At 33.8% G+C, this 26,233-nt stretch overlaps 3 protein-coding genes across 4 annotated transcripts; all 3 read right to left on the bottom strand.

The window, feature by feature from the left end:
• Positions 1 to 1,157: 1,157 nt before the first annotated feature.
• On the bottom strand, positions 1,158 to 6,017 carry LOC133676716 (UDP-glucuronic acid decarboxylase 5). 2 transcript variants are annotated; one of them, XM_062098443.1, is made up of 13 exons: positions 5,908 to 6,017; positions 5,698 to 5,813; positions 4,844 to 4,930; positions 4,655 to 4,742; positions 3,879 to 3,970; positions 3,141 to 3,205; positions 2,974 to 3,062; positions 2,625 to 2,702; positions 2,449 to 2,542; positions 2,159 to 2,225; positions 1,984 to 2,047; positions 1,812 to 1,852; positions 1,158 to 1,676 (listed from the first exon to the last, which is right to left on the bottom strand). In XM_062098443.1, exons 2-13 carry the CDS (start codon positions 5,776 to 5,778, stop codon positions 1,491 to 1,493), a joined length of 1,032 nt encoding a protein of 343 aa, XP_061954427.1. In that variant the 5' UTR covers positions 5,779 to 5,813; positions 5,908 to 6,017; the 3' UTR covers positions 1,158 to 1,490. The 2 variants fall into 2 exon arrangements, with proteins under 2 accessions (XP_061954427.1, XP_061954436.1); XM_062098452.1 differs by having other exon boundaries at positions 5,698 to 5,801; positions 5,908 to 6,015.
• Positions 6,018 to 6,388: 371 nt separating this feature from the next.
• Positions 6,389 to 9,291, bottom strand: LOC133676728 (uncharacterized). The gene is made up of 3 exons (XM_062098463.1): positions 8,661 to 9,291; positions 8,378 to 8,545; positions 6,389 to 8,225 (listed from the first exon to the last, which is right to left on the bottom strand). Exons 1-3 carry the CDS (start codon positions 9,195 to 9,197, stop codon positions 6,504 to 6,506), a joined length of 2,427 nt encoding a protein of 808 aa, XP_061954447.1. The 5' UTR covers positions 9,198 to 9,291; the 3' UTR covers positions 6,389 to 6,503.
• A 9,788-nt stretch (positions 9,292 to 19,079) lies between these two features.
• Positions 19,080 to 25,343, bottom strand: LOC133670699 (uncharacterized). The gene is made up of 7 exons (XM_062091280.1): positions 25,173 to 25,343; positions 24,621 to 25,031; positions 23,219 to 23,376; positions 21,496 to 21,591; positions 20,678 to 20,934; positions 19,898 to 20,118; positions 19,080 to 19,710 (listed from the first exon to the last, which is right to left on the bottom strand). Exons 2-7 carry the CDS (start codon positions 24,951 to 24,953, stop codon positions 19,330 to 19,332), a joined length of 1,446 nt encoding a protein of 481 aa, XP_061947264.1. The 5' UTR covers positions 24,954 to 25,031; positions 25,173 to 25,343; the 3' UTR covers positions 19,080 to 19,329.
• Between the last annotated feature and the right edge of the window lie 890 nt (positions 25,344 to 26,233).

The following is a 26,233-nucleotide window of genomic DNA, read 5'->3' as shown; positions in this document are numbered from 1 at the left end:
AAACAAGCTCTAAAATTAATGACTAGTAACTTTAAGCAAACTCAAACTCTAACTCTAACTTTAAGCTTCCCTCGGGTGGCTATATTTTGCTTGTGGTGATTGTCGGTTGCTTTGTTTTGTTTTTTTTTTTTTATTTAAGTTTTAATTGGACATGTTTTTATCATAAAATCACTATTAAAATCCTAATTTCATTAGATTTTATTATCTCTATCAAATTATATTTATCAAATTTAAATAGATAAAGATTAAAATATTTTTCAATTTAAATCTGAAATTCTAATAAATTAAGTTTTTTTAATTAAATCCTAGATCAATTGATAGTTGATAGATAGAAGAATATATAATATATGATATTGAATTATAATAAACCATACTAAGAAAACATGTGCAACATATATTATTCATATATTATTGTAATATGTTTAGTGCATAATAATGATGAAGGAAGGGATGGTCCTTTCCCTTCCTTTTTAAGTTTTAATTGATTTAAAACCTAATTAAGTCAGGTTTTATTAATTTCATTAAATTATTTTTATTAAATCTAAATATAGATGAATATTAAGATATTTTTTAATTTAAATTGATCAAGAATGAGGAGGTAGATAATATATAATATTGGATTATACTAAACCATATCAAAAAAACATGTGCAACAACGTATGTTATTGTAACATGTTTGTTGAACAGTGATGATGCATGAAGTTTTTGAAGAGAGTATTTAAGAATGTGATGTAAATTGTATTTTTTTAAATTTATTTTTTTTATTTAAAATAATTTTTTTATGTTTTTAGATTATTTTAATGTGCTGATATTAAAAATATTTTTTAAAAAATATTTTTTTTATTTTAATGCATGTGAAAAAATATTTTAAAATATTATCGACCTGAGAATTTATTTTTGTTGCAGTATATACAACTTAGACTTAAATTAAGCTCCTCGGTGTAAAAACTCATTTTAATAAAATATAGACAAGCTTGGTTAAGCTTTAGCCACCCTATAAAATAAATGAGTGATAAATATGGATCATAGAGAGTAGTAACCTCCCACATATGAATCCTCGGGGGATAACAATCGCAAGTGTGCTTTCGTTAGACAATAAAGACATCTCGAAGGTCTCTCATGTAAAGAGAATTGTTGTCCAGATGTAAAGCAGCAAGTATATCAACATAGTTCATATGATATTGCTCATTATTTCAAGAAAAAAAACAAAGTTTAAAAATTTACCAGTCATAATTTCATCAAAACTCAGGGCAACAAGTTGCAACAACAATGAATGAATCGAACTGAAAAGTAAGATTATGAAAACATGATATTGGTGGTAATTGTATCAACTATAAGATCAGGGTAAAGGCCATGCTCATCACCGCTTATTTCCTAAAGATGACACTGAACTGGGGCAGATGCAATGGTATGCTCCAGGAGAAAGAAACATCAATGTTCGGCACACGAAAATTTTAGCACTGCTCATCTTCAGTATCAGTGATAGTTTTTCACTTCTTTTTGGTGACTCCAAGCCTCAGCCGGAAGTCCTCCTCCATGAGGGGAAGGCCATCCCGCAACTTAACTTTTGGTTCCCATCCCAACAATGCCTTTGCCTTTGTAATGTCAGGTTTCCTCTGTCGTGGATCATCAGGAGTATTCTCCACCATGTTTATCTCCACACCAGGATTAATAAGCTGGAAAAAAAGAGGTTAACGTTTGTCAATAAAAAAACTACGACCATACTGCTTCAACACAAATGTTGTCGAGCTGTGAAGTGCACACTGAATATTTGGCTCAGAAAGGGAGGGGGGGCAACATTGGAAACTAACCTCCTTCACTGTCTCAGCAAGCTCGGTCATGGTAAATTCCCCTGGAAATGTACAGAAAGAACAACGAGGTAAATAGCGAGAAATATGTACATGATATTGGGATATAATGATATGTACATGATATTGGGATATAATGACGAGTCCAAGCTTTTCTATGCAAGCACAAACATACCTGGGTTTCCAATGTTGATTGGTCCAGTGTTCTCTCCTTCCATGAGGCGAATAAGGCCATCAACCTGATACATTTTAAGCAAGCATTTGAGACTCTAGTAACCCCATTGGATATCACGCGAGGTTGAAGTTGATACAGATGCATATATACATGTGTGTGTGTGTGTTCTGCATACCATGTCAGAGACGTAGCAGAAACTGCGAGTTTGAGTTCCAGGCTTTTGAACTGTCAATGGTTCACCACTACACAAATTCAAAAGATAGTAGTGTAAATTAAAAGCTAAGGGACATATGCAAAAAAAATTACCCAATATCTAAAGAACTTTTTATAAAACAAAGCATCAGGAATTTTCATTAGAAACCACAAGGGTGGTGAAACAAAAGCATGGACCTAGACTTCTTGTCAACTAAAGCTAACAAATAAAGCTACGAACACACTGATACCCATGACAGAACAAGGACTTACCGAAGTGCTTGAGCAATGAAGTTGCTCACAACACGCCCATCATCAATATTCATACGCGGTCCATACGTGTTGAAAATTCTAGCAATGCGAATTTCTATCAAAATTAAAGAAACTATGTCAGCAAAATTATTACCAAGGAAAACTCGGTTCCATATGGAGAAAGTTAACACATTTACCTATCCCATGTTGCCTATGATAGTCAAACATCAATGTCTCAGCCACACGCTTCCCTTCATCATAGCAGCTCCGAACCCCTATTGCACAAAAGAGGATGAACTTGATGTTAAAACAATGCTACAATGCAATGAACATTCTTACATAATTTATAATGCAGAGTTGCAGAGAACTTAAAAAACAGTGCATTGGACCAGATGGTGAAGATATATACACGATCCATGCATCAAATGAACGCAAAGCTTGCTACAAGAGCAAGCCCATCAACAAGGAGCTAATTCAAAGAAACTCCCATCTTAATTGAACAGTGAAAATGCAAGAAAAATTGGCTTGGTCAATGACTGAACATACCAATTGGATTAACATTGCCCCAGTAGCTCTCAGGTTGAGGGTGCACAAGTGGATCACCATATACCTCTGAAGTAGATGTAAGCAAGATTCTGCTCCCAATATCATAAATGAGTCAACACATTCATTGATAGTTTTAAAAATAATAATACAAAATATGATCCCTTAACCTTGCTCCGACTCGCTTGGCAAGACCCAGCATGTTCAGCGTGCCAATCACATTTGTTTTTATTGTCTGCAAGATATCACACGCTTCCAAGTTAAAATGTCCCAAGGTTCAATACATATTCCTATTTATAGGAGCATTTATAGAAATTAAACTAAATTGGTGAGGTATGAGAGACATGTTTTATGTGAAGAACAACCATGGCTCATACTGTTTCCTATTCTACCTCCTGAGGCTGAAAATGGGACCAATCTAGTGACATCAGGTGCCAAGGCTCACTAAGAAACTCATTTCCCAGAAAGATTAAAACAAGACAAAGGCAGGCAGCACAAATAGGTAACACAAAGATTCAAAATAGATTATTCCAAACTTCTGATAGTCAAATGACTCCAACCTAACTGGTTGTTAATGGATGGTTATTTCCCATTGCTTGATCACGGTGCTGGGGTTGTTGGTTGCAAAATTAAGGAGGGTGTAAACAAGTACTAATTGATGGACCATGGTTTCACAAAATTAAAATATTTACAAATGCCAGAGAAAGGATGGTGGATAACCTCTAAAAAAAAGAAAAACAAAAGAGAAGAAAGGAAATGGTGGACAAGGACTCGAGTAGAAAATCAAGTTATCATGTTGAGGCACAAGAGACTTGATGTGCAATTAGCAGAGAGCAAAGAACGAGTATTTATAAAAGATACATTGAAAAAACATGGTAAATTAGCAACAACATAGCACATATACACACCTTTACAGGATTGTATTTATAAAAAATGGGAGAAGCAGGGCATGCAAGATGATAAATCTGATCGACCTCAACCAACAATGGCTCCGTGACATCTAGGAAGAACAAGAAGAAACAAGTTATTTTCATTAACATTCTGATATCATAAAAATAAAAGGCAACAGAAAATACATTGATAATAGTATGCCAAACTCCTCAGAAACTCTTATCAATGCTGAATCGCAAAATCTGAATGGCCTTGATGCAACATATGGAAGATTCTTTGTCTAACTTGTAGATTACCATTATTTTCTTTTGTCCCACTTGTTCTTTCTGAGTGCAGTAAGTGCCATTATCTACTGCAGTGGTAGAAAGTAATGTGCTTATAAAAAGAGCTACTAAGTTTGGCATATAAGAACAACCACTTTAGGCAAAAACATAAAGGTAGGGCAGTTTCAAGAGTCCAGATCCCAGGAACCTGCTTCCTGGCCTTTAGTTTAAAATGCACTTGGCATCAAGCCCTACCATCAAAAACAAGATGAATAACAAAATATTCAAATCTAATTTGAAAGTCAACCTTTACATGGAGCTTCTCATGTTTAGTTGCTAGCTAGGATGATACCATGACACTATCTCATAAAGGTCTTTACCTAGTTATGGACCCAAGTGAAACCATAACTTAATTCACAAGAGCTATAAATAACTGGACCTAATCGTACACACCTGCATTGTATCTTGTATAAGGAAGGAAAAACTTGATGTCAATTTTTAAAACTAAAAACTGGAAGACAAGAGCATACCATGACGAATAAGCTCAAACCTCGGCTGACCAATCCATTTCCTAAGATTGTCTTTAGATCCAGTAAAGTAGTTATCAGCAACAATAACCTGTGTATGATGTATTTGACGCATCAATCAAATTGGACAATAAATCATTATTTGTCAAAAACCTTAAACTGGGGCTGAATTAGGTAAGGGAACATGCTGACCTCATTTTTCTCATTTTCCATTAGTTTGTCGACCAAGTGCGATCCAATGAATCCAGCACCTCCAGTAACCAAAATTCTCATATTGGACTGCCATCAATAATGCAATGAAATAAGACTAAATACAGAGCATTGAATTGCAAATGCAATTCATTCACAAGAGTATATTAATAATCACAAGATAAAATTGAGAGCAATGAGGGCAGACATTACGGTGCAGGTACGAAATTTAGTCAAGCAACAAAATACAGCTTTTTTTTTCCAAGCAGCAGAAAAATTAAGAGTTGCTATTTGAAAACCATATTAAGAACGGGAAAGGACTGCTCTATCAAAGCTAGAGAACAAGAAGTTAAATCACCACCTAAAACTAGAAAACAGTAGTATTGTAAGATCTCAATGACCTCAAAGATCAACAGCTGCAAATTCATTTAGTATAGAGAATTATAGCCTTTGTAGCCCTCTAAGCAACATCACTGATCACTGTTTTCCAACTACGATGCGCCGGCTTGGTGGTGGAAATGGAAATTGAAAATCATCTCATAAACTGGTTTCCAGCACTTAGCATGATTTGTTATTTATATATGCCAAGAATCTAACTTAAGTTGAACCAGTTCAAGAAATTAGCTGCACCATTATTGAAGGCAGTTCAAAGAAACAGAGATCTATGAAAAGAACAAGTAGCTATTACCACCATTAAGATTAAGTTTTCTTGATCTTGGACCACTCACACCTCTCTCTCTCTATAAGCAAGTCGTTATCATACAGTCAAAAAATCCACTAAGGGTATGTAATGTAATACATGTACATGCAATGCAGTATATCTGCATTGCAATTTTTAAAGAATTGTGACTGTCTACCTGAGAAAACTTGGAATTTCGCAATGGAGAAGGACTTGGAGGTGGCTTCACTGTTGTTTGATGGTCTCCGTTTGATGCCATTTGATCAGATCTCACTCCAATACCTATACTCAATCCTATCAAATTTAAGCATCAATCAGATATACATACACATCAAACTGTGATCAAATAATTATTACAGAACAAATCAAATCAAATCAAATGGAGTACCAGAGGTAAGATGAGAGGAATATAACCCAACCCAGAAGCCCGAATTTGCTCTCTCTCTCTCTCTCTCTCTCAGCTGTGTGATTGACGAAAGCTGAGAAATTAGAGGCTGATATTTATAATACCGTTACAGTAATAATAATATTCTATAACGTCGAAACTTCTTCCACCAAATATTGAATCGCAAAAAATAAAATAATTAGAACCTTCAGATTCACGTCGCCTTCCTCCCACCTGCCAATAAAAAGAACAGAAATATTTCAAAGCCTTAAACTTTACGAAAAGTTAAATGGGCTACCAGACATCGATCAATGATAGCTCCTCGATAACAATAATGAAACGCTGCACCAACCAGATACAACGAAAGATAGTTTTCTTTTTTAATACTTTATCTATTAAGCAGTGTGTATAAATAAAAGGTTCGAATTCAATAACTTTTTTTTTTCCTTAAAAAAAAAAACTTAAGATTAACATTGGTAGTGAGCTGCACAACTTTCCCTTGGCAAGTTCAATTCTTGAAATCTGTTTTTCAAAGTTATTACAGACGTAAGAAGCATTGGCTTCTTGCATTAAATTTATACAATTGGTAACAATATTGTTCAATTGTTTAGAGCGTGGATTTTACATGAAATCTCGTACAAATTTATGTGTTTTGAAGGGTTTTCCCATTGAAGAAGTTCAACGATTCCCTTCTCAATCTCTCTTGTCTCTTTTATTAAGTTGCTCATGCAAAAACCTAGAGCACTCAAGCATAAGACCACCTGGCTCTTCAGTTCCCTTTCCCCTTCATGATCAGCTGCGTGAAACTTGTCTACAATTTCTTTTGAATGTTCGAGGTAAGAGCTGATGATGCTATCTATCTTATCGTCTTTTAAACTGGAAGCTTTAAAAATGTTCCAGTTTGAAGATTTTCCCAATTCAAGATCATAAGAGATGTTCTTGTTTTCAAGTTTCTTTTCAAGAAATGCTAGCGATTTCAACAATGTCACATCCTCAAAATATTTAACCAAGGAACTAGCCATTTCCTTGAAAAGTTCAACGTCACCGTGTAGTTTATTTACAGACTCCTTCCAGGAAGGTCCAAGTTTTTGTGATTCTTGTTCAAGGAGTCCCACTGCATCAGCACTAAAAAGCAAGAGATCCACCAACTTTGACAAAGACGCCAAGAACTTACAATAGCAAGCACTATGAAAAGGCAAAAACCAGAAGTTGGGCTCCACCTCAGCTTCTCCAATGAACTTCCCTAGTTCGCTAACATCCAATTTTAGTCTCCTTTGTTTCTCTAGCAAGTTGGTTTTGCTGTTGGCTGCAAGGCTCATTGAGCCAACGCAAGCAGACAATGTCCCGAAACATTTAGAAAGCTGAACTTTAGCTAGAGAACAAGATCTAGTGGGTTGCAAGAGAAGGTCTACCATGATTGAACAAGATAATCCAATAAAAGTTTCCACAATTCTTGCTATAGCAAATTCGCTTGGTGGGCCAAAATCTTTCCTGCCCAATATTAGTACAGCTCCAATCACTGCAGAAATACCACCTGCCTGACCATACATCTGGCTGTGCCTCAGAAAACTGGTAACGACGAACCAAGGAAGGAGATAGATAAACCTTATTGGCAAGTATCTTTCAAACACAAAGCAGCCAAATACTCCATATACAGTCCCTAAGACTGTCCCTTGTGCTTTAACATTAGCAACTTTGAACGTCGCCTCCCTTGCAGCAGCTATGCTAATGGCTACAGGGAGGCCTGACCAATAGCTATCTTTCTTGCTATATATCAAACCAAACAGGACAGCAAGGCCCAAGGAGAGAGAGCATTTGAATGCTGGCATAAGCCTTTTGCAGTTTACACTCGTGGACCAGTTGCTCATCCACATGCTCTTGAAGAACCCATTCTTCTGACATGGAGTGCTTGATTCTTTTTGTTGTATGGAGGTGATTGGTTTCGCCAGTGATTTGCTTTGGAGGAGTTTTATGCAAAATAAGAAGAAAAAAGAGGGCAAATCTTCGTGGTTTGTTGGGATCGTTGCTTGAAGTGTTTGAAGGGACTCGATTATTTTGTCTGCATTTGATTCTGGAACAGTTAAAGAATCTCTAGGAAAACAATTCTTGATCTGTTTTAGGGTCAGGCTAACATGCTCCTCTAGTAGAACTAGACCTTGTTTGGTCTCTGCTTCGAGCATTCTTATAGGAAATGAACTGGTACTGGTTAAAGCTATTTCCATCCCTCTCAATGGTATCTCTAGCTCTTGCAATCTCTCTCCCGGATTCAAGTAAGAGTTTCTCAGAAACTTCAATGGAAGCCTCTCCCATTTCACGCTTTCCTGTACACAATCCAGAAAAGAAATGGTGCATGCATGCAAGTTAATTATAAGCAACTCAGCTAAATGTAATTGAAATCTAGTCTTGCACTGGTAGTGGACGGCGCGAAATAGAATCAGTAAATAGTGTTATAAAATGGTACAAAATTTCTTACTTGGTAGCGTTTGATACTCTGGAGAAGTTTGGCACCAGCAATAGTCAATGGCTTGGCTTGGGAGATAGATGTCAATGCCAATGCGTTGTCTTCTGCACAGAAAGCTTTCACATAGAGGTTCAGCCTCTCGGAAACGTTTTCAGCTAGCCTTCCACAATTTTGTTTCAGCTGCAATGTAATTTTTATAGGATTAATATTTATCTTCCACTATCGAAAATATTTTCAAACTATTCATGCTAATTAATTAGTTATAATGCATATATAATGATATTATATTAAACACCTCCCAACAAGCCAGTCTTGGATATGGTAAGAGCAGGGCAATAACACAAGCTAAGACTCCAATAGCGGTACTAGCGGCTACATTCAAAGGATGCATAATAGCCTCAGTATCCACACCATTGATAAAAGCTATAACGTACACGATAACAATCTGACCCAGTGCAATTCGCTTTGCTATCAAATGAGTCCCCTCAGGAAATGCCACCACAAATGCACCCAGCGCCACTGCTAAGGATATGGTGCCATTTGTAAACCGACCTGGACCAATCAGCCAAAGGCTCAGCAGAGCCGGCCCCACGCTCTGGATCGTGGCATAGAGTGCTAGCCAGCAACCATGAAGAGTGTCACCTAAAGTTGCATCAGTGACTATGAGTATCACAGTCACATAAGAGAATGCAGGGAAGGCTATATGGTGTTGGACAGCAGCTGGACCATAAAGGGTGGTGCAACCCACTATGGTACATGCCAGAGCAGTCCTGAACGCCGAGGCCAGGCAACGGAGCCACACTGCTCGGGCACGGTCTGTTGTGGCTAGCATAATTACACTATTACAGGGATTGGATCTAGAAGAAAGAAATGGCAAGTGTTATAGTAGAGAATGCGTGGTCTACGCCTATTGTTGCTAAGAGCAATGCCTGGTGCTGTGGGGTTTGGGCTGATAAGAGCCGAGATTATATAAGACAACAGATTATAAAGTGGAAATTTAGGACCAAGTATAAGGTGCGAGTGTCCCAATTAGTGGTGATGTAAGAATTCGCTGCGCTGAAAGTACTTACGGCACTTGAGGTGGGAGTAGCTAGAAATTAGAATTGCATTACATTGAAGTCATGCTTTTTTGAATAAAAAATTGAAGTCATGCTAAAGCTAAAATGGCCCAGCAGCCATGGCTCATTAGCTTAAGTAATTTCAATCGCGTACTTGAGGGTGTACTTGAAATCATGATCTAATAAAGAAAGATTTTTTTTTTATTTGGATTTGATTTTTTCTGTGCATGTATGTTTATTAGGCTTATAAAATATTCAGTAAGTTTGAGAATTTATTATGATACGTGTAAGTCAACTTGGATACCGCGAGTTATATATAAAAAAAAGGGGTAATTTTAATAGCATAACAGCCGATTAACTTGTAAATGGAAAAATGGGTATAGTGTTTACGATTTGAAGGAAAATATACTTGGATTGTTTCTATATATAATGCAAATTGAGATTTAAGTGGTTCCATTATCTGTCCAGTTAGACTGTCTCGATCAGTTATAAAAATTAAGAAATGAATGAGAAAATTAAACGCAAAAGTGCATTTGTGATATTAACTTTCCTCGAAAGAGTTTTGCAATTATGTTCATTTATTAATTAAGAAAGAGATTAATTCTAGTATTTGTTGTGTTAATATTCTAATACAAATTAATGCATTTAATTAAAAAAACAAATAAATTAATTCCCCAGGTCTCTATTTGTCATTAAGAGGATAATCACCTTTAATTTCAAATACTTTTAGATAGGTTATAGTGCTTAATTATACACAAATATAATTAATCATGTACACTAAACTTTTCAGGACACGCATGATGTTTGAATTCTTAAAAGATTTAATTCCTACCCATGAAAAGAACACCTCCAAACATAAATATTATCGTGTATAAAGAATGTTTGGTTAATGGAAATCAGAATAGAGTTTCCAATATATGATGGCCAAGACTTTAGCCAGAACCGACAAGCCACCACATGAAACATTCAGAGCCAGCATTTCTTGAATAAAAGGATCGAAGGTGGGAAGCTAACTTCATTACAGTTCCACGAAACATAAGCAATCTAACATGGAAATTAAATAGAGAACACATCCATCACGTTACAGTACTTTTAAGTGGGTTTTCTGTCGATGTCCACTTATCCTGTCGTCGGCCATCTTGTACTGATTTCTGTTCTTTGAGGAGAATGAAGGGTCAAGTGGCCCACGTTGATGCTTTTATCAAATATATATATATCGTTGCATCGAGTTAGATAGAGCAGAGTTGCTGCTGCTTGCTTAGTATATCCCGAGTCCAAGTTTATTTTTGCAAGTTCTTTAAAGAAACGTGTATCCGTGATTACTATCTCTCGTATTTCTAAATTCAAATGCCCTTGTTTTCTTATTAGGTAAATTCCCCTTGGAGTTCACATGCTTATGCCATAACCCATAAGTCTTGTGATAGGAAGCAGCATTGAGAGACTTTGGCACTACCAGGCACCCACGACCCATGCACTCACTTAGTGTAAAATGACATCAGAAAAATAAAAATCAAAAGGTTTAGGAAGGAAATTTAATTAGTAGCAGTCCTGGGACCGTCCGTATGTGGTGGGATCTTATGCGCAGACAGTGATAGGATCTTGTCGTCATACAATTGACCTAAGTACTTAGTGCATTGATGATGATCAGCAGTCACCATCCTAATGAGCCCTTCTCTGATCTCGTCCTTAATTAATTTGCTCGAGACAAAGAACCAGTTAATCAACAGAAACTCCTTCATTGATCTGCTACAATCATATTGCAGATGAAAGAAAAGGTCATTAAAAGACAAAGAACCAGTTAATCAACAGAAACTCCTTCATTGATCTGCTACAATCATATTTCAGATGAAAGAAAAGGTCATTAAAAGACAAAGAACCAGTTAATCAACAGAAACTCCTTCATTGATCTGCTACAATCATATTTCAGATGAAAGAAAAGGTCATTAAAAGACAAAGAACCAGCTACTCAACAGAAACTAAACTCCTTCATTGATCTGTTACGATCATATTTCAGATGAAAGAAAAGGTCAAACAAGTACGTAACTAAGAAAAGGCGTTTCATGCTAAAGACACTTAGCAATGAAGGAGAAACATTTTAGCTAAACTCTGCAGATGCTTCCTTTCATTGTTGGATTATTACTGCTGTTTAAACTATCCATCAACTTATCGTCTAATAATAAATTAATGTTTGCCTCCTCATCCTTTATCAAGAAACGACGGTACCATGGCCATTCCATCCCAAGAGCGCTGCATGTATGCTCACATTTTAACTATGATTAGAGGAGAAACTAACTAATTGGTGTGTTAATAAGTAATGGCTGTAGATTTTATTTATTTATTTATTTCAAGATTGTATTGTTGAATCAAACTACACATTAATCAAAACTATGTTTTTTTAATGATATTAAGACATATTTTTCATATCAACTTGGTTTATTCTCATATCAATTAATTACATATTAATTAAAATTATTATTTTTTAATAATCTTAAAAATACAAACTCTCCATCGGTATAATGCATCATAGGAATTTATTAATGGTTATAGATGGAGAAAAATGATATAGCAAATTGAGATACCCATGGAAGTTTCTGGTTTATATTAGCACCACAAAAAATGGGCATCGAAAAAATTGGAAGTCGAATGAATGATAACGTATCAAATCTTCTTCTTCCTCCTTCTTCTTCTTTTCTTGTCACCACGTCGCATGCCCTATCTGTCCCGAATCCGAAAGGCCACATGGACATAAAAGAAATCCATATTAACTTCAACTAACCAACTAGAATTGGGGTAAAGGAGAGGTGTTTCATTATTTACATGAAAGTGAATTTTTTTTTTAATTTCATCTTTTTTTAATTTCATCAGTAGATTTTCTTATTAATTTTTTATTTAATCTGTATATAATATAATTTCATAAAATAAAATTTTAAATTATAATAGAAAGATAAAATTAAAAGAAAGAGTATCACTATGTAAAATATAGAGAAAATGCAAGGTCAATATCAAAATTCTTATAATTTTTATTTTGATCTAAAAATTTATTTTATTCATTTTTAGTCCCTAAACTTGAGAGATGAGAGAAAAAATCACCAGAAAACAGCAAAGGGAGTTCGGATGAGGTGTTTTATCCCTCTCATCTTGCATGAAAAATAAATTGATGTTGAGAGATGATTTTTTTCAATTTAATTTTGTATATTTTAATCGATTTAAGGTGTTTTCAGTTGCAAGATTGGTTTATTAACATAATAAATATCGAACAAGTTACATGTATCATTGATTCTGCCAATTTTTTTTTATGTAAACAAAGATCACTCTTGATGATGGATATATCTATTTCCATAAGTACTAAGCTTTAGGAGTCTAAAATAAGAGGCAACAACAATAGCGACAACAATAATAATAACAACTAGTAATGACATCAACAATATTTATCTCTCAGCAATAACAACAAGAAAGGTTTTAACATTAACTAGAGCATGTCTTACGAGTTGCCTAAAGATAATAGTTGTTTTTTAGTACTGTTTGTCATCTTTTGTTAGTATTGGTGGACTTTTCTCGTTGAGATTTTTTTAATGTATTAGAGATGTCGTCATCGGAACTTTGATGTGCCTCCAGAGTCTCATTGTTTTTTTTTTTCTCTCTCTCTCTTTTCTTTCTCCTTGAAACTTGTATCTTCCCATTTTAACAATTTGTTTGAAATATCACACTTTCCAACTACAACATTTTTAAAAGTCATGATTCTAATCCATGACTTTTACCTCACCACTTACAAGTGTTTTGGTATTGTGATGTAAAGTATTTTTTGCTTGAAAAATACATCAAAATATTTTTTTTTCATATTTTTTTTTTATTTTTGACATCAACACATCAAAATTATCAAAAAATATGAAAATACATTAATCTGATGCTTTTTTCAAGTGAAACAAATTTTAAAAAGCATCCAAAAACAAAAATTACCACACTATCAAATAATCACAAGAAGTGCATTAGTCTAGTAATAGGCTAGGCCAGTCACTTGAATATTCTTAGATGGATCACGAGAGTAGAAGACTCCATGATTTACTTAATAATATGTAAATTACAAAAAAAAACAGAAAAGGGTGATAAATTCATTGCTCCTTTAGACAAATTTCATTATGGATGGGAAGAGTGAATTTATGATCTTTTCCTAAAAAAACCTTTAGGCTAACGGTTGAAGGGTTTCCTTTGCAATTGGGGCATTTTGGAATTTTTGAACTAGCTGGGAGCAAGACTGGTATTTACCTTTTAAATTACATAGTAAAATGACATAAATACCCTTAAAAGTTATACATTGTTGTTTTATTTTTAATTATAAGGTGCACAGTAAAATAACATATTTTCCTTTATATACAAAAATACTTTGACTGTCGAAGAGAGGTGTTTTGGTCTTATCCTTTTTATTTACACAATAAAAATACCTCCTTACTCTTGGGGTTCAATTTGTTATACCTTGGGTCTAATGCCATTTTTTTTCATTGCATTGTTGGTATTTTTGTTGTTATTGGGTAAATTGAGGGTGTTTTTGTCTTTTAATAAATTAAAGGTATTTATAAAATATTTGTTGGCGCTTGTAATGATTTCGGTAACCAAAAAGTCATTTTCGAGTGTCTTTAAATTTGTCTCGACATCTTCTCCATGGAATGGTGGTGCGTGTACAAAAACAAATTTGGTTCGACTTTAACAACCATTTCTTACTTCTTCTTTCTTTACCCTCTCCCTTGATTTGTGTGCCTTTCATTGCAATATTTCAAATCAGTCCCTCTCTTTTTATTTTGGATTTAGTCCCTGGTATTTTGTTTAATATTAGTTTTATTTGAAATAATTTATGAAAATTAAAATTTGTTTCAATTTCATGCTTATTTAATGTTTTTTATTTGTCATATTTGGTCCCTATTGTCTTAATTGTTATTTATGTCATCTGAGATTATTTTTATAATTTATTTTTTTGAGATTCCACCCTTCATCATTTTTTTTCTTATCAGATTTTATTCTCATTTTTTTTATTGTTGTTTGTTTTTTGCTTTGCCAATATTTTTAGTTTTTAAGTTATTTTTTTTAATTTTATCATTCAAAATTTATTTTATTGAAGATTAGGCTTTGTTTTTTTTTTTTTTGGTTTGCTTTCTACTTCCTTTGTTTTTTTTTATTTGGTTGGGTTATCTAGGGTCTTTTTATTTTTTGTTCTTTTTTAAATATATTTTTTAAAAATAGATTTTATTCTTGAATTAAATAGAATTGATTAATTGAATATATATGAATACTCATTTCATTGTATTTTATTTGATTTGCTTTTTCTGGGGCATTGCTCTAGCGACCTAAGTGGCTTCATTGAATGTCATCTTGCATCCTTTTGTAGTGAGGTTTGAATCGTCTTAGCAAACTCTTTTAGCCGTGAATGATGTATACGGTGGAGTGTCGAAAGTTTTCCAACGATCTTTTCTTTATTCTCCTTACATGTATGATATTGATGTCTTGTTTTTTTAGTTAATTACTACCATTTATTTTTTTACATTTCATTTTTTATAGTTGCCTTTGATTTAAATTAAATTATTAAATTAACCAATCTTATTTGATATATTCAAGTTAATGAACCGAGTGTCGAGTTTTTCTTGCTTCTTTAAAAGTACTATCGTTGCTTAAGGAGCCTTTTTATGTTAAATAAAAATTGAATCGGCTCATGGCGTAGAGCAAGTTCCCAGTATAGTATAGCACCAAATATATATAACTAACCAATTGTCTCGTGCTTCTCCGCGAATCATAGTAAAGTTTCTTTTGAGCGAAAAAAAACTGTTTGGGCATTGGTAACTTGTCTTCTAAAAAAAATGATTTTAACCATAAATTGAATTATATTTCGATTTAATTTTGAGATGGAAAAACATTTGATCTACCTTGGTTAACCTGAGCTGACGTGTGAAACTCGTGGAGATAATCTTGGAAAAAAATTTGAAAAGCTCAATCCCGAATTAATTCAATGTTAAAGAATGAAATCGGTGAAAGAACAACATTTGATTAAAAAAATAAAGTGAACTTGAGTCAACCAAGGAAAGCCGCGGTGAAAGTTATGCATGTCACCAGATTCAATAAATTATTTATACCATATATTATTTTTCATTTAATTACACGACAATAAAGTGCATGATAATTTTTTTTATGAAACAATATGTTTTAAAAAAAGTAAAAAAAACATTGACAAACATACAAGGCTAGATAGCAAAGGTAGATAATTGACAATGAAAGGTAAAATTACATTCTTTTAGATTCGAGTTAAATAAAAAAAATAAATCATCGATAACAAAGGGTGAAATTATATTTTTGTTAATTAAAGGATAGGAAAAAAAAACATTATAGAAAAACAAAAAATATATTGAATACCGCAAATCAACCTGTGAAACGGCTACTCGGATAATGGACTTAATTAGATTTCAAGAATTTGTTTTATCAAATTTTTTAAACCAAATATAAAATAGAAAAATAAGAGTCTAGCCGCGTGGGTCTGGGCATTAAAAAATAGCCTAACCAGCGCACTTGAGCCTATCTTTTTTTCTAGTTTCTTAAAGGGATGGGCCATTGTTTTTTTTTTTAAAAAAAAAACAATAGATAGTGTGTACTTTATGCAGTTTGTTGGGAAATTTGGGGGGTTTTTTTCAATTTAAAACTCATTCTTAATATAAAATACCTAGAAAACATTGTAAACACCTTGATTAACATATCAATGGCCACTAGAAACCCAAAAAACATCTCAAAAAAACAAAATCAATTCGAAGCCAAAATAATTCTCACGGTTAGGTTTACTTCCTCGGGCAAGGAGAAGGAAAAAACACACCAGGTTAAACAACCCTTATGAAATGGAACTTATTGAAACCAAATAACACCTAGGCAAGCCCTTAGGTTCTCACTAAGCAAAACAAAAAAGAAAGATCAAATGAAAACAAATCTAGGTATGGGTAATGTGTCTTTTAAAGAAATGAAAATATTTTATCCATTAATTTAAAATCAGGTGCATATTAGACAATATTTTTATTTAACTTTGAGATGGAAACACATTGGATCAATCTAGGTTATTTCGGGTTGACAAGCGAAAGTTGGGGATATGATCTTGAAAAAAACAAAGTGGGAACTTAAATCTCGAATTAATTTAATGTTGAAAAATAAAATTGGTGATAGAAAACCTATTTTTTTAAAAAAAAAACCCAAGTAAACTTGAGCCAACTAACCAAACTCTCGATGCAAATCATGCACGCCATTGGATTCAATAAACTTTTTATTCCATAGATTATTTTTCATTTAATAGATTTACATTACAATAAAGCGAATGAAATATTTTTTTTTTAAAAAAAAGGAACATGAAAAATGCATAAGACTGAGATAGCAAAAGCAAATTGTTGATAACAAAGGGTGAAACAATTTTTTTTTAAAAAAATTAAGTTAATTAAAAAAATAGATCATCGATAATAAATGGTACGATTGTATTCTTTTTAAATCGAGGTATTAAAAGTGCATTAAACACAAAAAACAATAGGCTGGATGTTATAGCTTAACTTGTCAAACTTGCAATCCTAACCATGGAACTAACCGGGCGAATTTTTTTCTGTGTCTAAAAAAAAGACCAAAAAATCCTAGCAATGTTGGCCTACGACCTAGCACACTGGGTTTGTAGAAGGAACAACCCAGACACATAGGTCTTTAAGTCTAGGCTACTCGCGGGTCTGCTTTTTTCTCATTTCAAGGGGGAACGACCTGTTATGCACCCATTTTATTTATTTCTTTTAAAATATAAAGACGACATGTCATCTCCTAACCTAGATTTCAGCCACTATTGTGGTGGCCGGAAAATCAAAGGTGTGAGTTTTTAACCACCAAACTCATTTTTCAACCCATTTATAGCCAAAAACTAGTCCTAGAACATGTAGAAACCAATTTAGCAACCCAAAAAACAGCTCAAATCACAAAATCAAACTGATTAAATTTTCTCTTTCTTGACTTAGATTTGTTTTTTTTTTTTTGAAAAAATTAAAGCTTAAAACAACCTTTATAAGACTCTCCTCACTAAATATAACTTATTGACATTAATTTCAACTATTTTGATGGTCGGAATAGGTATAAAGGCAACTTTCTATAACTAAGCTGAAATTTGGTGAGCTTTCTCTCTTTTCTCTAATAGAAAAGAATTGAAACATGAGGGAAATGAAATTTGATTACCAAAATTAAATTTCTGAAAACTCAAGGGACTGATCACCTATAAACCAAAAAAGATGAGGGACTAAAGTAAACTTTTTATATGAAATTCAAAACCACCACCTATGTTACTCGTTATTTTTATTTTGATCTTCTGACTTTCAATCCAACTCTTCCCCCCCCCAAAAAATATGCATTTGGTTGTAAATTTTTGTTCATAAAGGCTCAATTGTACAAAATTTTTTTATTAGGGACCAAATTAATTTTTTTGTAAAAATCAACTATTACAGCAATAGAACATAGTAAAAATGGATGCAGCAAAACCCAACGTCTTTTAGGTTTGTACTTGATACTTGATTAATAATTGAGCGAATTGAAGACACAGGCATTCGTGGTCAGAAGAGCAAAAGAAAAAAAAAATCCCACGGCTCGCAGAGACTTGTTTTACTAACACAAACAGAATAAACTCTCGTGCCCCCTTCTAGCTCTTAAAATATGCAAAAAAATGAATATTTTGTAGAAAATATGTGGATTTGGATTGTTTCACGTTATTAAAAATATTGATACTGATCATGTTTGTTAAAATATAAACAGTGCGATCCACTTAGATTTTAATTAAGAAAATGACTTGTGTTCATAGAGTTCAGCCATTTAATTGAAATGAAGAGCAGAATTTGTTCATAGTATGAAATAGCTAATTCACTTGTATGCATTGAAAGTACGTAAATTATTTTATGGTGTTCAGGAGACATTTTATTAGTTATTTCCTTCATCTACTTTTTTTTAAAAAAAAGAGGCAGACACACAAAGACGAGATAAAATATTTTTCTCCTACTGTCTCTATTTAAAAAAAAAGTGAATAAAAAAATAACTAATAACATGTAATTAGTCACTCTTTGACACTATAAAATTTCTCATTTTATATGGAATAAAATTGTGATAGAATTTTCCACAATTCATCTGGGTTCTCTTCAAATTGTATTCGTAGAGACTTTTAGTATAATTTGATTATTCGTGGAGTCCATTTTAAGAATGTGATAAAGATTACTTTTTAAAATATTTTTTTACTTTAAAATTAATCTAAATAATGTTTTTTAAAAATTTATTTTTGACACACATCAAACCAATAAAAAAAATGTAAAATAATTTAAAATTAAAAAAATAGTTGAAATTGCAATCCCAATCACCACCTAAATACCATAGATACTATATGTAAAGCTGATAATGTTGAGTCTTAGGGCCAGTTAGCCAGACCTTATCACCAGTTAAGGTTGTCCTCTTACTGTCTAACAAGATTACAGTCTTATCTATTTCTTCAATAAGCAGCTATGCTAGTTTGCTAGTCCCTTGCCAAAAAGCATCACAAACTGCTTGTGGTGCATATTCTGACACATTCATCCATCCTTGGTACAGAAAAGAGGCAAACTAACCAACTATATTATGCCGCAACAAAGTGACACTGAGTAAAAGAGAATTGCTTCCTTGGAAGATTGCATTCAGCTATAGATAAAATACAATGCTAGTAAGACCATGAATACAGACAACAATAATATACATTCTCAACTATGAATACAAGAATACCGGATATTCAACAAGCAGAAACAACAATTTTTTTTTAAAAAAAAACAATATCCTGACATTTTTATGGTGTATACGATAAAAGCTAACCTGAAAATTATGAAAGCAGCAAGAGAAATCAGAAGGTCTGCTTCACTCTTTTCCTTGAGGAAACTGAAAGAGACAGCTTTCGGGATCATATATTCCCGCAAGGATAGCTACAACAACCCACACCATAAGAATGCCAATTACAAGAGTTCTCAACAGGTGGTTCCAGTTATCATTAACATGAACATCAGCCTGGGTAGTCAGATGTGGTGAAGGAAGATCTTCCCCACCACCACTAAAAAATGGACTGGCTGTGTTGATCTCATTTGTAGATTGTGGCTGCTGCATAATGCGAACGTCTGAACATATCTCACAACTGCAATTACCTCCAAGACATGATGGGAGTGTCTTAAGGCACTCCAAGAGAACCCTGTGGTACATTTTCCCTTCAATTCTCAGCTTCTTCCTTGTGACAGGTTTTAGAACCTGAACAGAACGAGAGATCCATGTTTAGACATATAAAGGGAGAGAATAAAGGCACAGATTTTACATGATGACAAGAACTTCATAAAAAGTAATACCCCCTTCGTTTCTACAACCCAAAACGACAAAAAATGAAAAATGTAACACAGGAAGACCAATCATTCAGATCCTTATGAGAAAGTATGCTTACTTGGATAAAGGTTTGAGCAATAACTCGAACTACTGGAGGAAGCCGTATAACAACCAATTGACCAAGGCGGTTGGGGAAGTTATCATGCAGAAGTGAAGAGCAGGATCTCATCATTTGCATAGGTATTTTCAATGGTGATAGCCCATCACAATCCACGAGAACGGTAATCTGAGGACTATCTTCATCAACTAAATGCAGGATTCCATGCTCTACCTGAGATACTGGTGCATATCCATTTCATTAATATTGAAATTGAACATACAAAATGTCAAAATAGATAAACTAATGGAACAAACATACTAAAACGTTGACAGCTTATTTCAAAATTCAAACTAACATAAGCAATTGAAAAGGAGATATTCCATTGGTTCAAATCCATTCCTTCTATCATCAGAAAACGAATCATTTTTTTAGCAGGCAAGTAACCAGCTACATTGTTGACCTTGCAGGATGGTGCTTTTAGTATAGAAAATAAATAAAGGCATCAATGGTCAACATTGCATGTTATTCAACCAATGCTCTTCAGCTCATCCATAAGGACCAGTTTATAAGTAGGGTTTGGGCAGTTTTAGCAAACAACCAGCATACCAGACATTAGAAGGTGAGAAACATGATCGATTTGCCTCCAATGAAGAATCTAAAATTGAGGTGCTCCTTAGATGGAACAGTAATTATACTTTGTTATCTTTGGTGAGGAAAACCTTTTTATTTGGATGCCAGCATCCAATGGCCTATATGGCAAGAAGTTTAATGGTATATGGTCAAAGAATAGGAACTTACTAATGGCTTGAGCGAAGCGAGCTCTCTCATGAGATGGAAAGTTGGCGCAAGCTAGACCAAGCCGCACAATGAGGCAAGGTCGGTTCAGCACATCAAGACCATGCCAGAAGACCATATTTGACCAGTTTTCAAGCTCTTGTTGTGAAAGAATTCTGTAAGTCTCCCTCCAACGGATTGTCTTCTTTATTGACAATAAAAAGCTCGAAAAGTCCCCATTTGCAGCAGAGTAAAATCTACGGAGCTCGTCCTCATTAATTCTGCATAAACATCCATGTCATGGTCAGCTGCAACAAGAAAAGCCAAGAGGTTCAAAGAATCTAAGACTATGAAATGAGTTTCCAAACCAGTGCAGAAAAGTTATGTCTTTGAGAAAATTAACCAAATGGACAGCTGAGTGATGTATATGAGACTTTTCGGAGACCTAATACAGCAGAGGAACAAGAATAGCACTAGAAGTTCATTCTGGGTCACTGGAGGATGAGGAGAATTATCTTAGACATTGACATAAGGCTGAAATCCAGGAAGAAGATAAGGATCTGAACTTTCTTAGAACATGTCTGTTTTTGTATGACAAATTTATGATGAGCTCAGAAACAGTTGCCAGAACAGAAATAAGCATGGAATGGATAGAACATGTTAAGGTCTTTAGCACAGAGCCTGGTCACATTCTCGATTGATAAAGAAGTACACAGACGATCAATGATGGAACTAATTGGCTGTAAAGTACATAACAAGATGATGTCCTAGAATCCAGAACAAGAAAACCACACAGCACATATTTTTCACATTCCGGGTACATTATAAGTGAGAAAAACCACCTTTCTGGTAATGCAATTCCTTGATTTTCTAGCTCCCTGTACAGTTGTATCAACCAAATTTCAGATGCTAGACTTTGAGAGGCCACGTCAGAAGTCCTGCAGATCAGATGAAAGCCATAAACTTGTAACTAGATCCCCGGAAGTAGTTCCAGGACACCAAAGTTCCCAAACAAATTTCTTTAGTAAAATATCATAACCAAAAATATATATAAAATAAATAAAACCAATACATCCACCAGACAATAATCAAGAGAAAAAAAGACCATAAGCTTAAATCTTATTGAGCAATGAATGCCCAAGAAAAGACATCAATAAAAGAGAGCCAGGTAGATATCTAGATAACAAGCATACCAAAGACGCATCCAAAACAAAAACCCATGTCATGTCAAGCACTAAAACAAATTCCTCGTGGACTTACTGAGCCACTATAATATAGCCCCAAGACATCAACTGACCAAATCCAGCTCAATGTCATCTGGGTTACAAACCCAGCATCTTCCAAACAGTTTTTTTCCAAATATCATTTACCCAATAAACTGGAAACTGTGTTGCATTGTTTCAGACAGTAAACTGGTGTTTTTATCAGAACTAGGATTCAAGAATCAAGGTCCCAGGCCCACATATAATTCCGAAGTCAACCAATTCGTTCATGGACCAGTTGAAGGATGGAAAAAAACCAGATGTAGATGTGGAGAAGAAAACAAATAGAAAATTAAAAGGTGTAATGAATTTATTGATTATGTGTTTTAACTGGCCATTGTTAATTGACAGTTCAACACAAGCTCTTAATCAAAGTTAGGAAGTACCCGGTCACAACAGAACCAACTTTCATCTGCAATTTCCAATTCCAGTTGGCACAAATAGCCTGTTTGTTTATATTTGACACCCCATAACCCAAGATTGAACATCAAAATTCAAATTACAATCCTAAAATCACTAGTCCTTGATTTCAAACCTTCATCAGTTAGTCACCAACTTACAACATATCTCTCATGTAATAATAAACCAAACATCAACAACATGCATTACAAGTTTTAAAATTGATTAAATTGCTTGTTTAAACTATTTTTATAAGAAATTGTAGATTTGCTCTTGTGATTCCAGTTCATCAAGAGAGCAGATGTTAAAAAGGTAAAGGTTTCACATAAAAATGGAGAAAAATAACTATTGTTTTCCATTAACAAAGTATCGAAAGAACTTAACCTATTTAGTAAAAAAAAAAAAAAAAGAAGCTATAAGACCTCCACAATTATAACATTTAAAAAGGTAAATTACAATATCATAGAATTTCAGAGATCATCCAAAAGTTTCAAGATATGTAAAAAAAAAAACTTTATGTTTACAAAATATTACATAAACTCTCCTCTGTACCCAAAACACCCATGATTATTATTAAGAAAAGATAATTAAATTAAAGAACTTCAGAAATTTGAGAAAGAATACATAAAAATAGGACATGATTATTTTTTTAGTAGATGAACAATATTAATTGCATTATTTAATTTCAATCAATTTTGTTTGATTTTTTTAAATATTCTTTCTCAAGTATTTTTAAGTTTTTTTGTTTATCTATTTTTCTAAATATCAATTAAGCGCATTTTTGACATGTGAAGAGGTTAATGTCAAATCTTCAAACTTTTGGATAGTTTTTATAATTTTATGTTTTACCTCAGGAAGGTTATTGTAATTTACCCTATTGAAAATATTGAAAACATCTATTTACCTTGTTTCAAAAGAGGAAAGTACAGAGAGTGACTCAGAACATGTTTCTGAATCAGCTTCATGAGAATTATTGGAGCCATTTGAGTTTTCACCGCTGCAGTTTGATTGATCGGATATAGCAGTTGCAACTGAAAGGACTAATAATGGACTCGAAAACATCTATAAGCAAGTCAGGAAAGTACATAAAATTATTTCCAGGAAATCATACTAAGTTATAAACAGCATATATCATCACAAGAAGAGAATAGAAAATTATTCACTATGACCTCAACCATAACAGGAAAATGCAGACAACAAGCCAAGAGAAAAGAAAATTACAGGTTAAGAAATTGAGTTCTAAAAATAGCTGATGGCAGAAAGAGCCCCTTAAATTAAAAATCATTATGAGCTAAGCAAAACTTTCAATTACGGGTCATTGCTGGGCATGACACTTCAAGTATTGGACTTGCAACCACAAAGGTGCATGTAAAAACTTGACAACAGCCGCTTCATGCAAAAAAGCTGAAGGATATAACTGTCCCCGGATTCTTTGTAGCACATGATTCCAGTTGATTATATTTGTCACTTATGATGAGAACCAACTATCAAAGATGATAGTAGCAAATGCTGACACCAAGCAGTGATAGAATTGGTTCTTATCATATGTGCTGATCTTCTTCAATAATTGCTTCTTATTTATGAAGACACAACTGACTTGGCTGCTGCAGACAACAAGTGAGCTAAACCGAAACTCTCTTACCATTTGTCTCCCTTTAACTGATCAAATTCAAAGCTTCATTATTTGTGGAAGAACCTGTCTTCGATGTAAGTACTTGCTCATTTATGGACCCTTGGCTCATTCTAAACACATGGAACCCTCTCTGATTTCTCTCACTGAGGCTTAATACTCTCAAATCTCACCATTACATCATCCACAAAAACTCCTTCTAATCCTAACCAATCATCACTCTACAATTACACCTGCTCGCTCAATTCTTCATCCTATCCCAGGATCCCATGGTATTTTCACCTGCTGCAACTTTAAACCCCCAGAGCATTGTCTGATTCTACTCTCTCATCCCTCTCTTTCTCCATACCATTACTTACATACAAGAGTGCCTCTTTTCATATTATATTTTTTTATAAGTAATTCATTAGAAGAACCACGCATATATAAAAGGAAATGTGTCTTTAGCACATAGCTACTATATTTTGTAAATGCTTTCCCACTTCCATCATTTGAGCTACACCAAATTACTTGAAACTAAAAATAATATAAAAATCCTCAGAATAAGTGTAAAAATGTCTGCCTTCAGTTATTGTGAAGAAAGTAAATAACTAGTGAATGTGTGAAACAATTGATAAACCAGTAGCAATGTTATTTGATTGCGATGACAGACAATAAGTGCGAAGCAAGAAACAACCTGTACACCTTTAACCAAACCCTTGAAGGGAGCCCATCTTTGAATCCACTTAAAAGGTGGATAGCAAAGGAGTTGCAAAGCCTGAAGACCATTCCACACCTGGGGACATTTAGACCTCGAAACCCTTCGTACCGTCTCTAACGTAGCAACTTTGAGTAAAAATATTGCTACCTGACCAACTGGGCCAGTACCATGTCTTGAATAAACTATAAGCTTGCAAGCACTCCGAGGAAATGATTTATGATCAGAGGCAACTGTTTTTCCCTTGTAAACAACAGTCTTCCCTTGCCCTTGCCCTTGATCTCTAACAGACTTATGCGTAGGATCTCCCATGGAAGCGGGTTCACCCAATTTATTTCACTTATTTAAACTGGTGGCATTTCATCAAAGGGTTGTTGTCCAAACTTCAATCTGAAAATAGCATGGCCCTGATCAGCACAATATATGCGGCTATGATAGCTAAATACCGACATCAAATCAAACTATTCCTAAATTCAATCCCAGCATCATTAAATCCTGCCTAATAAAGCAAAGGGAAAAGAAAGCACTCACAGGAAAATCTTCATGAAGATCTGATCAAACGATGACAAGATGATTCGAAGGGGAAACAGAGTAGGAAACACAGCTTTTTGGTTCGATCTTTTATTATGGAGGAAGGGAGGTGACACAAGAGCAGAGAGAGCCTTGATCAATTTGTACTGTGTTTGGTTGCTATTTTGTTTGTCTTCTAATAGTTCATTTATAACCTATTTATTTATCAGTGGTAAGCTTTTACTCCTATAGTTTGAAACTTTTCAGAATTACCCTTCGACTTTCCAATCCACCCAACTATTAAATAACCGACTATCTAGTTTTCAATCTGACCCATTTATTAAATAGCCGGCCTTTCGAATTTGGTTTTGGAGTTTTCTCTCTTTCTTTTTTTTAGGTTTTCAAGTGTTTAGGCAAGATGTTAGAATATTTATTTTGTGTGTGTGTAAGGTTATTTGAGGGGTAAAATAAGAAAAAATTAAGAAAAATAAATAAATAAAAATATTACAAAAGTTAAACTTTTTCCACTGGTAAAATTTAAAACTTTCTAAAGGTGTAGGGGTAAGATTGATCAATTTCAAACTATAAGAGTAGAAATGAAAATATTGATGAATCGTAAGGGTAGAAGTATAGTTTATTACCCTGTAATCCAACTAACTTAAAGAGTTAGAGAAAGCGTAGGACCCAGATTGTGGACTGTGAGCCATTGACAGCTCCCTTGATGACACGTATACCAACAAAAATAGTGTCGTCGTGAAATTTATAAACTTTGCACGTTTGTTCCGTACATGGAAAAAATTTCCAGAGATCACTTTCTAACTTTCTCTCGTCTTTATTTATTTTTAGAAAAGTTAGTTAATAAAAAATATTTTTTAGATAAAAAAATTTAACTTTATTTTTATAATAGTTTTTATTTTAGTTTTTTGAAAAAAAAATTCTAGAAATTATAAAAAAAGATAAAAAACTAAAGCAAATTGAAAATAAAAAAATATTATGGTTCAAATTAAAAACTAAAGCAAAATTTTGAACAATTGATCCAAGGTAAAATGTGAAAAAGTAAATAATATATATGTGAATAATAT

The sequence above is a fragment of the Populus nigra genome, chromosome 1 (assembly GCF_951802175.1).
Source record: "Populus nigra chromosome 1, ddPopNigr1.1, whole genome shotgun sequence".
Lineage (NCBI taxonomy): Eukaryota > Viridiplantae > Streptophyta > Magnoliopsida > Malpighiales > Salicaceae > Populus > Populus nigra.
Note: the sequence above shows the minus strand (reverse complement) of the source record. Positions and strands in the feature narration are given on the sequence as shown.